The sequence below is a fragment of the Pseudorasbora parva genome, chromosome 16, assembly GCF_024679245.1.
Source record: "Pseudorasbora parva isolate DD20220531a chromosome 16, ASM2467924v1, whole genome shotgun sequence".
Taxonomy (NCBI): Eukaryota; Metazoa; Chordata; class Actinopteri; order Cypriniformes; family Gobionidae; genus Pseudorasbora; species Pseudorasbora parva.
The window spans coordinates 39454816-39467340 of record NC_090187.1 but is presented as its reverse complement, the minus strand read 5'-3'; the positions used below and the strand labels follow the sequence as shown (position 1 = coordinate 39467340).

General features: G+C 37.7%; 1 protein-coding gene across 1 annotated transcript; it reads right to left on the bottom strand.

Annotated features, from left to right (window-relative positions):
• Positions 1–248: 248 nt before the first annotated feature.
• znf592 (zinc finger protein 592) lies at positions 249–11389 on the bottom strand. The gene is made up of 9 exons (XM_067418987.1): positions 10518–11389; positions 8143–10333; positions 6174–6352; positions 5906–6079; positions 5660–5804; positions 3395–3670; positions 2032–2144; positions 1788–1929; positions 249–1706 (listed from the first exon to the last, which is right to left on the bottom strand). The coding sequence occupies exons 2-9, from the start codon at positions 10312–10314 to the stop codon at positions 1254–1256; spliced, it is 3654 nt and encodes a 1217-aa protein (XP_067275088.1). The 5' UTR covers positions 10315–10333; positions 10518–11389; the 3' UTR covers positions 249–1253.
• Positions 11390–12525: the final 1136 nt, after the last annotated feature.

The window sequence follows — 12525 nt, the reverse complement described above, 5'->3', positions numbered from 1 at the left end:
TTTGGAAAGTAATTAGTAATAAGTAATCTAATACTTTTAAGAGGGTAATTAGTTCTCACAGTAATATAATTAAACTGTTGTGTAGTAGCTAGTAAGTAATTACTTTTATAGAGCAATTTACCCAACACACACAAAGATGTTTTAATCTCAGACATAATTGGTGAAATAACTGGAGAATCAATCTTTGTATTTTACATGTTAAAGGCCCCCAAAACATCAAACCTCTGCTGACAGCACAAACTGTAAAGTTGAGTCTCTGATGTCTTTATTATGTAAATTCTTCTCTTTTTCATACAAGCATTTACAAAAGTGCTAAATTTGATTGTAAGAATGGCTCATTGAATATAAATGAGTAATCTACATGGAATGGATATGAAAATATATTTTCTCTGAGTGCTGATACCTGGGTTTAAGTGAATACCTTTCAGAATAATGTAATCTCCATCGTAGCAAATACTGTTACAGATGTTTAGCTTTGTGATACAAGTGCGCTACCTAATAAATATAAAATAAACATCATCAGACATGCCCTTCCTTCAAGATCCAGCACAGCATAAGCAGCACCACCAAAGATTGACCATCAGAGGGGCAAAATTCTTCTGCATTTTTGGTGACCCTGAAAACAGCCAAAATATTACATGGCTGTCCCACTTATGGCTACAATATGTAACATACATAACATTTCCTGCATTGTAATGCACTCAAGACTTGACGTGGTAGGTACATAAACAAAAACAAAAACATACAATTGCTCTGTAGAGATTGACATTGAAACACATTGGCATGATGCTTTTGCAATTACACAAAAAATAAATTATGATTATCCACATACATAGGATGAACAAGTAAGTAAGCAGTAAAAAGTGAAAATTAATTGCATGAATGTAACAGTTAAAGGGATAGTTCACCAAAAAATGGAAACCTTGTCATCATTTACTCTCTGGTTATCAACATTCTTCAAAATATCTTCTTTTGTGTTCAACAGAAGAAAGAAACTCACACAGGTTTGGAACATGATGGTGGGTAAATGACTATAAACTATCCCTTTAAGTTCATCCAAATAATGCAATGAAACTCTGAATGAAAGTCTGTTTTACACATTGTTTCATATATGTGATATATGTGACGTGAGATATAGTTTTTTACTGTAAGGCAACATGTTTGCAGTACCGCATTTATCAGCTGCATATTCAGCAATCACATGTTAGCAGTTAAGTTGATTAGCAGCTTTCCACTGGAGTCCTTTCTTCTATTCAGTCCTTTTCTTCCTCACATCCACTCGTTTCTGATGCCTGTGTGTCGTTGCTGTCTGTGGGCTCAGTGTGGAGTTTGCATTGCTCCTCCACTGTGGACACACCAGTCTTTTTTGGAGAAAGAGGTACAGTTTCATCGCTCAAATCTGTTGAGTTGTCTCGTCCTTTCCCTGTCTCCTCATGCTCCTCTGGTCCTTTGACCTTATGTACAATGAAGAGGTGTCTGCTGAGTGCTAGCTGAGATGTGAAACAAAGGCCGCAGTGATGGCACTGGGGTGTGTCGCTATCGGTTCTGTGTTGAGGTATGTGTTCCTGAAACTGGGCCTGGTTTTCAGAGGTAAAGCCACATTTGGCGCAGCGATAAAGATGCTTGGGTCGCTTGGCAGGGGAGTTGTATGATGTTCCCCCATTTCCTGCAACTCCATGAGCCGCCTCTGCTGTTCTTTTTGGCCTCTGAAAGAGGAAAGCGATTTGTACACGCTGTACGTGAAGTAATGTTTCTATAAAATAAATAAATGAAGTATTTGTGATTACCTGGCCTGTGGGTTTGCCCACCTCCTGAGATGCAAGCTTTGCCATCTGGCTGAAATCTGGGTTCTTGATTCCATGCATCAAGCTGATGTGATTCTTTAGCAGAGAGTGTTTAGTGAAGGATATCCTCTCATTTGTGCAGTACCTTCAGATTGCATCAAGAAAGATACAAATCAAGGCTGCACTCTTCACATAAGAAAGATACTAAAGAAATCTTGATGAACCTTTAATTATCTAGTGGTTTTACCAGCACGTGTAGACTTTCTTTTTCCCATCGTGGTCACTGCGAATGTGTCGTTTAAGACTCAAGGATGAATTAAAGGACCTTTCACATAATCGACAAGGATGCCTCTTTACAGACTGCAAATAAACGGACACATTCAAATGTAAAAAATCTCCAAGCACAAATTGACTAGAGCAATAAAAGGAGTACTAGCCATTCAATCAAATACAAAAGTCCACACAGGTATTGTATGATAGGGGTAGGAATCTTTTGGTACCTCACAAATCGATTGTTGGGGTCACAATTCAATAAAAAAAATTGTATTTGATTTGAATCAAATTTCGATTCATTATATGCATAGTTTTTATTCTAGTGTTTTGTGTAACTTTTCTATTTGACTGCGGTAGACTTTTTGACGATTAAATGTGAATCTTGACATTTTCTTTTGTTTTTCTTCCAATTTTAGTTGGAAACCCAATATTATAAAACAATGCAATTTAAGCTGACTGCAATTATTACACACGACTTGCAGCCTTCTGTCATAAAGCAAGGCAGGCTCTTTTATTTTATCTTTGATTTTGAAAATAGGAACAAAGAAGCAAATTACAAATAATAGGACAAATTTACAATAGCAAAATTATACAAATGAAATAAACTTTTTCAGGCATAGTAGCCTAGGTTTGATTCATATTAAAGATACAAAAGTGATTCAGTCAAAAGCAGTGAGTGATTTTTTAATTAACATTAATAAAACAACTGCAACTGTTTATGAGGCTGCTGTCCCTTTAAAGGGGGGCAGTGTCTAATGGGATTTCATGCATTCTGACATATTTACACTGTTTAAGAATTGCATTCTCATGCTAAACATGGCTAAAATGTTTTTTAAAAAACCTAGCTGGGTGTATCATGGAGTATTTATGTAATTCCTTGTATGGGCACTTTTCCCGGATGAGCGCAAGCACACAGCAACCAGAGCGAGAGCAAGAGTGCTCCCATCACTGTGCTTTGTTTCAGGTTACAGGAGCCGTTGGCAGTGCTGCCATTTTGTGTTTAGACCACAACATAAACAATCTCACTAAAGAAGTGTGCTTTTGGTTGTGAGGAAAAGATATAACCAAGCTCTAAGGAAACAGTGGATGCAGTTTGTATTCCTGGAGCAGCAAAAGCAGGCGGTGAGTGAAACTGCATCAAACATCTGTGTTTTGTTGGCAATCGGATTGAGTCTACATTGAGTCCTTTTTTGTGATTAATAACACTCAATCATTTTGTCAATAATAACGTGTCAATAACTTTAAGAAGTACCGTGAAAATAAAAAAGTGTAACACTTGCTCAAATTTGTGAATCAATGCGAATCGGTAGAAGATAAAATACAAAATAGGATCTCACCCTGCCGTGGCTGGTCTTCATGTGATTGACGAAGGTCTCCCTGTCAGGGACCCACAGGAGGCATTCTCCACAGGTCCACCCAGCGTTCCTCATACTATCTCCAGCACTTGACTTCCGTGCAGCAGAACTCTCTCTTCCCTTCACACTGGCCTCATTAGCTGGTTTGGTCAACTTTGGTTGGAGGTTTTGTGGTGAAATTTTATCAGAGGAAGATATTGTCTCTGTCTTTTTGGGGCTTTTTTCAGCATCACATCTGAAACCACCACCATGAATAGCCTGCAGATGAAAAAGACTAATTATTTCACTCTCAAAATATAAATAATTATATCAACATCTGAATGATAAAAATACACAAGCACTTTTATTCTGATAGAAATGAGACATCTCTTGTGCTGTGGCAGTACAAAAGCACTGGACGTATGACCTCTTTAAAAACCATTTGGGATAACTTAAAAAAAAAATCTTGCATTAGTGGCATCATTATAAACAATTTTTTTAGCATGAATCCAAATGTGTGTTCTTTGCACGTTTTGTGTAAGTATGTATAATCAAATTATATATGCTGCTTTGGAATACATGCTTCAGAGATACATAAATTCTGGAAAATACGGTGAATATATACAGAATTAATTTAATTAATGCAGTCTAGAATTATTTAATAATATAGACCACATTTATTTACATATGTACAGGAAGTACTTTATTCCTAGCAGATAATGTTCTAAATGGTTTGCTTGCCATCTGGTGATCACAGTCTCATATGAAGCACTTTTTGTTAGTTGACTTTGTTAAGAACATCTGCTCAATGTCTTAAATGTAAATGTCTTGTTGTAGCGCCAGACAGAAGCATAATATATAAAATATGAATGGAATGAACTCACACCTCCTTATGCAGTTACGTGAATTTAGCGCTTTCCGACATTTCAGTGTGGATGAGAAACTTTTGGAAAACTCTAGTGTGGACGGAGTGTGATTTGAAACAAAATGCCGTATTCAAGTCTATCTGAATTAATGTAGCCGCAGCCTGTAAGAGTTTAGGTCTGTTAGTCCAACTTCCCAGAAATCTGGCTGCTACAATTTGTGTTGGACAAGCATTTACACAACATTAGTCCAACAAAAATCGTCTTGCAGAAGTGCATTTAAACTAATTAATAGTCTAAAGAAACTAAAATTACTGTGATTGGCTATAATGCTCAACACTGCAAAAATGTGTCATAGAGTACTTCACAGAGCGCTCACACAAACACACTCAAATACACTAGAGCTACACAATTCTGGATAAATTGAAAATCCAGTTTTTCGTGTGTAAAATGGAGACTGTGATTTTCCCACAATTCTGAAAGAGACAAAAATGTCAGACAACCAAACAAAAAAACATGCAAACTAAAGGTTCTGACAAAATGGTCACTGCTTTAGTCTATTTAAAAAATATATATCACAAGTAATCTAAACTAAATAAAAATAATTTCTATATAAATAATCAAAAAGTCAATGTCTCAATCTTTTAAAGGGTTTGTTCACCCAAAAATGAAAATGTCATGTTTATCTGCTTACAGGCTCTCATGTATATGGTTAGTGTCTGCGCAGATCAGTCGAATGAGGACTCTACATAATATATGTCTATGATCATGCCAGTTTGACCTTAAAAGACGCACGTAATGGCGGATGCGAACACTGGATGAGATTCGTCTGCATACGAGGTAAAAAAAATAACATAAATACTGTTCGGTTTCTCACAGAAATCGATCGGTTCGTGTCTTAAGACATCAATATGTCGTCACGAACAGCAGGGTTTTTGTGCATGATGTCTAAGCATGTTTTTTTTCTCTCAGAGTTGTTACCCATTCACATGCATTATGACTGGCAGACTGCAATGGCTGAAGTTAAAAATCTTCATTTGTGTTCTACTGAAGAAGCAAATACACCTACAATTTGGATGCACTGGGGGCAAGCAGATAAACATCACATTTTCATTTTTAGGTGAACTATCCCTAAATGAATAATTCAATGACAAACACTAAAACATGGCAGAATCGTGGTCATTTAGGAATAAGATCACATGGGTTTGAATCAAGATAGCAATCTTTAAACGATTAATCGTGCAGCTCTAAAATACATGGGAGAAAGCAGCGCCTATTAGCAAGTACCAGTGACCGCTACTTGATACTACCAGTGCTACAGAAAGGTCAGTACCATTAGATTTATAAAATTGAAATATCAACTTGAAACTGAAGAACCAGTTCTTTTGACAACCCTTATACAAACCTTGAAATGTTGCACCAAAAGTAGCTTCTCTGGGAAAAACGAAGTGCACTCTGGACACTTGAACACACAGATACGATGATGAAAATGTTGATACAACAGCTGCTTCCTCTTAAAGACTGTTTCACAGGAACACTTGAAGATCATCCTGCATAGAATGAAACAGATGTAACTCCTTAACACAGTTCTAGGAACACTTAAATTATTATGCCTGAATTTACGGTATAACAGATCAATAGATGCACTTACTGATGGCTGGGTTCACTGCCGCCATGCTTGTTTTTTAAATGCGTCAGACAGCCGTCAGATGTTTTGAAGGCTACAGGACATATAGTGCACTTATAGAAGACCTCACAATGCTTCTCCTCAATGTGACTCTTCAAGAGGGACAGTGACATGAAAAGCATCTCACAATGCAGACACCTGGAAGAAATTGCATTTGAGTGAATCTTTGGGTGACAGCACAAAAGAGATTCACAGAATTTCACTGGCCTAGAGGTCACAATTAGTTACTTACGAGTACCCAATTTTACGGGCATAGTGGAGACAATTCTCTTTCACATGCTTCTGTATGTCCACCGAGCGACTGAGTGCACCACATTCAGGACAGCAATAAGGGGATTTGTGTGTGTGAATGCGTTGATGGGCCCTGTAGCTGCACTTGTTGGGTAGCAGCATTGAGCAAACCTTGCACATCTGGATTTAAAGAAAGCAAACATAAGGGTCAATGACAGAGAAATGTTTACAACAAACGCAAGCACAAATCTCTTAATCTAGTTGCAAGTTCTTATAAATGTACTCTTAGAAATGTAACCGAATTGATTTCATAGGGTTTCGAAAAACTCAAAATTTTCAAGATTGTCCATCAAGTAAAAAGTAATAACACATCCTTCTTACGTCTGGACAACAGATTTACTTAACCATTCATTTCAAACACGTTCTTTAATATACTTTTTAAAAAAGGTTACTTTTTTATTTTACGAATTTCATGAAATATAAATAATTTAAATATATGTTTTGTCTGCACCACATTTGAACCAATCTTGTCCTGGTAATTTCTAGGCTTGACTACTGCAATGCACTTCTGGCTGGACTTCCATCCTGTGCGATCAAAACGCTTCAATTGATTCAGAACTCAGTGGCATGTCTTATCTTCAACAAGCCCAAAAGGGTTTATGCCACACCTCTCTTCATCTCTCTTCACTGGCTACCACTCGCATGAATCTTTCTTAAGCTGGTTGATGCTTGCTTACAGATCCATCACAAACTCGGCACCCGCATACTTCGACTTGCTCATAAGAATCTACACTCCCACCAGAAGTCTTTGCTCAGCTTACCATCACAGAGAGGCATGAAATCCCTTTTCAGAACATTTTCATTAACCATTCCTTGCTGGTGGAATGACCTCCATTAGGAATGCAGAATCACTGACAACATTCAAAAGACAGCTGAAAACTCATCTCTTCAATTAGCACTTAATCTAATTTTTATATTTTCCTCTATTCCCTCCATAAGTAATGTCCAAAACGTAGTATTTTAGGCACTTTTTGTGATTTTTCACCTCTACATGAATAATTGCTTTCTGTATTCCTAAGTTGTAAGTCGCTTTGGATAAAGGCATCTGCTAAATAAATAAATATTTTATATATATATATATATATATATATATATATATATGTAATAATAAATGTTTTAACAACGATTCGATTCGTATCGCGATTTGAGGTTGTCGATACGATTTAAGGACGATATTGGTTCATTTCGAACGATATGTTCGACTCAGTGACTTGAAATCGATTCAGTAACTTTTTAGCCAAAAATTTAAATGTATATATACATATAATTAATATATGTGTGAAATTACGTGACATTAACGATCCGAATCATGAATCAATACGTTGATTCATGACCGTTTGAATCTATATTTGAGGTTTGAAAAAAAAAAAACGCGGAAGAGAAGACAATGCTGAATAAAGTCGTAGTTTTTGTTATTTTTGGCCCAATATTTTCGATGCTTCAAGAGATTCTAATGAACTTATGTCACGTATGGACTACTTTTATGATGTTTTTATTACCTTTATGGACATGGACAGTATAGTGTGAATACACTTAGATACGCTGTCAGACTAAATATAAAATATCTTAAACTGTGTTCTGAAGATGAACGGAGGTCTTACGGGTGTGGAACGACATTAGGGTGAGTCATTAATGACATCAATTTCATTTTTGGGTGAAATAACCCTTTAAGAGACCTTGACAGACAGTGGTCCTTTCTAAGATATAATTTCCTGTTTTGATATTTTTGTCATATATACGATCGGATTTGTTGGACAGACATTGTTCAAATTTTCTGAAATAGAAAGCAGTGAAGCAGTTTTATTAAAAAAAAAAAAAACAATAGTGTGGCATATTAGATTTGAATGTATTTTGAATAAAAATTTACGCTTTATGCTTTGTGATTCCAGTAGTTCAACAATTTGACTCACCAAACCTTCAGCCTCCGATGACCTCTGATAGTGACCTGCAAGTGCTCTGTAGTCTGACATCTGTTTATTACAATCCAAACATTTGAATCCATGTCTAATAACTTTGTCAGGATAAAGTGGCAAGACTGCTTGGCCTTTGGATGACACTGTGGAGCTGTTTCTGCAAGGTATCTGATTCACGGACTGCTTAGGTTTGGTGGGTGCCAACATATGGTCAACAGCAATGGGCTTCATAAACAACTGAGTGCACTGCATTACCATGCCTTTGTTCTTGTGTTCACGAGCATGTGCCAGGAGAGCACATTTGTTGAAAAACACCAATGTTTTGGAGCAGTGCGTGCATGCTACTTCAATGTGCACACTCCTCCGGCTGTAATGGTAAGTGAGGCTCTTTTCCAGCCCGAATGAGTCTCCGCATTCTAGGCAGCAATAGCCTTGCGGTGGGAGCCTGATATTGGTGCCTGGTGGAGGACTCAGGTCAGGAACATATGTTGGCACTGGGTTTGAGTAATTCAACAGTCTGTTCAAGGTTCCAGCTGCAGTATTCGAGACAACAGCTCGTGTGTTTGGGGAGACTTTTTTAACTTGATGCACCAATGGTACAGAACTACACACCATTGATGATGATAACTGAGAGGGCTCCTGTCTGTTAGTGGAAGACCTTGCTGTAACTGAGGCCGCCACACTATGTGGGACTAGATTTAGGTTTGCTAAGTGCAATGCCTTCGGAAGGTAGTTCGTATTAGCAAAAGAACCCATCTGAGCAGAAGCAGCCTTCCTTTGCTTGTTCCCACTATGCATTGTCTTTAGGGTATGACTATTATTTTGGGTTTGAGGTTTTTTTGAGCTCCTCACCGATTTCGTGCTGCATTTGCCCCCCAATAAAGCGGTCTTCGAAGCTTCCTGATTTCCATCTTCAACAATGACCTCCGAAATGATGTCATTTGAACGATACACAGGCAATGTTTTTGAGAAGGCATCTTCAACTGAGGACTGAGATGGCGAAGACCCAAATGGTGACATGAGATCTTCGGTCTCAGAGTCTGGCAAAATGCTTGTGACGGTGCGTTTGATTTCTCCAGATGAGGTTTTGATTGTCTTTATTCTGACTCGTGGGATGGCTGGAGGCGAGCCAGTACCGACAGCTGGAGATGCTTTTCCACTGCTGTCACTGCATATACTCATTGGGCTGTCAGGCTGTTTCACGAAACGTTTCACCACTTCCAGAGGACTTCTTGGGCTCCTTGGCGAAATTGGTATTTTTGGACTAATTTTCATGGACTCTTTTGGGGTAACTGGAAAGTCCCTTGAATTAGTTTGCCCACCAGGATCCTTTTTAGCATTTAGGGCTACTAATGCATCAAGACAAGAAGACAATCTGGAGGTATGAGCTTTGACCCATGGACGGGAAGGAGGAATAGTCTCAGGTGTTGGATATGCATTTGTTCCACAATCTTGAATGCAGTCCCTCTTAGTTGCAGAATCATCATTTTTTGATGAGCCATCATATTCGAGATCATCCACACCTTTTGAACCATGAAGTCTTTCATTGCACTTGTCTGTTAAGCTGGATGCATCTGGATTTTCATTGTCTAAAACAGGAAGAGGCGAAGATGTAAAGAGTGAATCAGAGGGGAAGTACAACGTCTCTGGAGATTTTGAACAGTCATCAATTCCATTGCTTTGAATGTCTTCAGATTCCGGGCTAGATATTGGGCTAAACTGAGGCATAGACGCTGAAAGACTAGGAACTTTTTCAGTTTTGTAGAGGCTTGGAATCTTTTCTAAGGAATGTCTTGAACAGCCCCCGTTTACAGAAGGGCTTTCCAGCCTTGGATAGCTAGAGGGATGTGTCTCCAGTGAGCCTGCAGAAGTTTTGAAACCATTTTGTAAAAGCTGCCCCAAATGAGAGCTCTCCTTCTCCAAAAGATTTTCATAGGAGTTCTGGCGGCTGGTGTTCTTTACTATAACACTGACAACAGGGACATCAGTTGTAGGCACTGGGTGAGGGATCAAAACCGTGGCATCCATACACATCTCTGAGTGCTTCAGGTGTCCCTCTCCCTCATCTTGATTCCCATGAATGGCCTCTTTTGCATCCAGGCTGGTTGCATCAGGGATATCAAAGGCAGCCAAGAGATCATCAAAATCAGGGGTCTTCATATCACCCATAATTGAAGGCTTTCAAAACCTGAAGTGAATACAATATAGAATGAAAATTAAATGATATGAATAATACATACAATTAAAGTAAAATAATTAAATACCACAACTAACAGATATAAAACCAACTTACAACAAAATGTATCATCCAAGATCGATAACATACTGAATTGCATTGACTAAATGAAAAATAAAGATTTAATAGTAATCACCATTTGATTCCTGGTTAATTCATCTTAGCAGTTGTTGATGTCCATTAGATTGGCTGCTGTGGAGCTTCATTTGCATTGCACTGACACTCCCAGAAACTTCCATAGTACCGGTCCAGCCAGCTCAGAATTGTTTATGGAAACTTTGACCCCTTTCTAAGCATTTTAACATCATACTACGGTATTTGACATAACCGCACTCATATGAGATGTATGTCAAATGTTTTTCTTTCAACCAGTAAGATCTACCTCAGTACAGTTAGACTGTCATCCTCACATAATTTAGTTTAACCTGAAAATTGTTGAAACATTTGTTTTAGACCGATAGAACACCCTTTCACAGACGTTACGTCAATAAAAAAAACAATACTTTTATCGACAGTTAACGTTATGGGCTTTTGGACGAGGTGTTACAGAGCTAGCTTTAGCGTATATGCTAACTGAGAAAACAATCCGTCGACAAGCTAACACACAATTTAAAACATCGCTTACAGTCAGATTAGTACTATTTCATTCCGTAACACATGACCTGTCATTTCTACCGTGTTTATTGCAAAAGACAGATGAGAGAAATTAATAAAGTAAAGCGTTTCGTGTTGACAGAAGCTTTAGCTGTGCGCTTCTCTAGCTGCTCACATCCCATCTCTGTAAATAACAAAACCTCCGGTAATAATACAAGTCTGCAGGTCTACAGCCAAAACAAGCATTTAAATCAACCCTTTAAATGCCATGCATATGGATGAGCAAGTCAGCGTAAGGTATGTTTGATTTGTGAGGTTTATAAAAGTGAGTTGTTTACAGTTGCCCGCTGTCTGCTAGCTAACAGCTCTCTCCCCTTCCTGTGTGCTTGAGAACCCCGCTCAACGACACACACAGGCTGTGGCTCAAATCCTTGTGAGCTGCCTACATAGACAGCATTTTTTGGACAGACACTTGAGGATATTGAAAACGCGCCCATTATGCGCAAAAACGCGGCCTATGCGTAACCATATCCACGTCTCCTCGAACTACAATAAAACAACAACTAGTTTATCATATAGCGTGTTAACATGCATGCTTTATCACAAATTACACGCTGTATTGATCGAAATCTATAATAGAAGATAATTTAAATGTAACTTAAGGCCTAGTTTAGTCATTTAGTGACCAAATAAAACCCAGGGCCTAGATTATTTTACCATTGTGATGTTTTCACAAGTCTTGTTTTTTTATTTGTTTGTATTTCTAATCAGCATTCAAAATTAATAACCTTCAATTTGACAATTTTGATATTTAGGCAACACATGGTGGTTTTTATGTCACATATAGGTTTTTAAAATTATCTAAATTAAACAGTTTAACCCTGACAGACTTTGACAGGGTGGAAACGCTTATAGAAACATCTTTCTGAAGAAACTGTTGAGATAAAGGTGGATAGGATTACTGATAACGTGTATACATTACATAATCACTGGAATAATCAAAAACTGCACTTATTCCTTTGGGAATATGTAGCCTAATTTTCAAGATAGAGGGGGCTTGAATGCGCAGTCAAATTCTGTAATGAAATGATTTCAGAAATTGTTTCCACATTCCATGTGTTCCAACAATGATACATCATTGAACATGATACTATCAATTTCCATCAATGTCCAAACAATGTCTTTAGCTCAGCAAATCCCTTCATGATAATTACAATATGTAGCCTCCGAAAAAATGTAAATAAAAATGCCTAATACTGACCCTCAATTAAAAAACAATGTTTCCTTTAAAACGTTTATAGAGCGTATACAGGTCTTATCAGTTATCACCCACAATAAATACTTAATAAACACTCAGTTGTAATGAAGACGCATGCATTTTCTGTAAAGCTGCTTTGAAAAGATATGTATTGTGAAAAGTGCTATACAAATAAATGTGAATTGAATTGAATTGAATTGAATTGAACTTAATGTGCAAATACATATAGACAAAGATTACTTCAGACCTGGGATCCCTTGCCTGTAACACACTAATAAACAGAGGTCAGAAT

Excerpts from the sequence above, each read along its gene's own strand:
- znf592 (XM_067418987.1), bottom strand. The coding sequence starts at position 10,314 with ATGGGTGATATGAAGACCCCTGATTTTGATGATCTCTTGGCTGCCTTT. Across the intron at positions 6,080-6,173 it reads GCCCGTAAAATTGGGTACTC|GTGTCTGCATTGTGAGATGC; the intron begins GTAAGTAACTAA and ends AATTTCTTCCAG. Across the intron at positions 5,805-5,905 it reads GGCAGTGAACCCAGCCATCA|GATGATCTTCAAGTGTTCCT; the intron begins GTAAGTGCATCT and ends CATTCTATGCAG.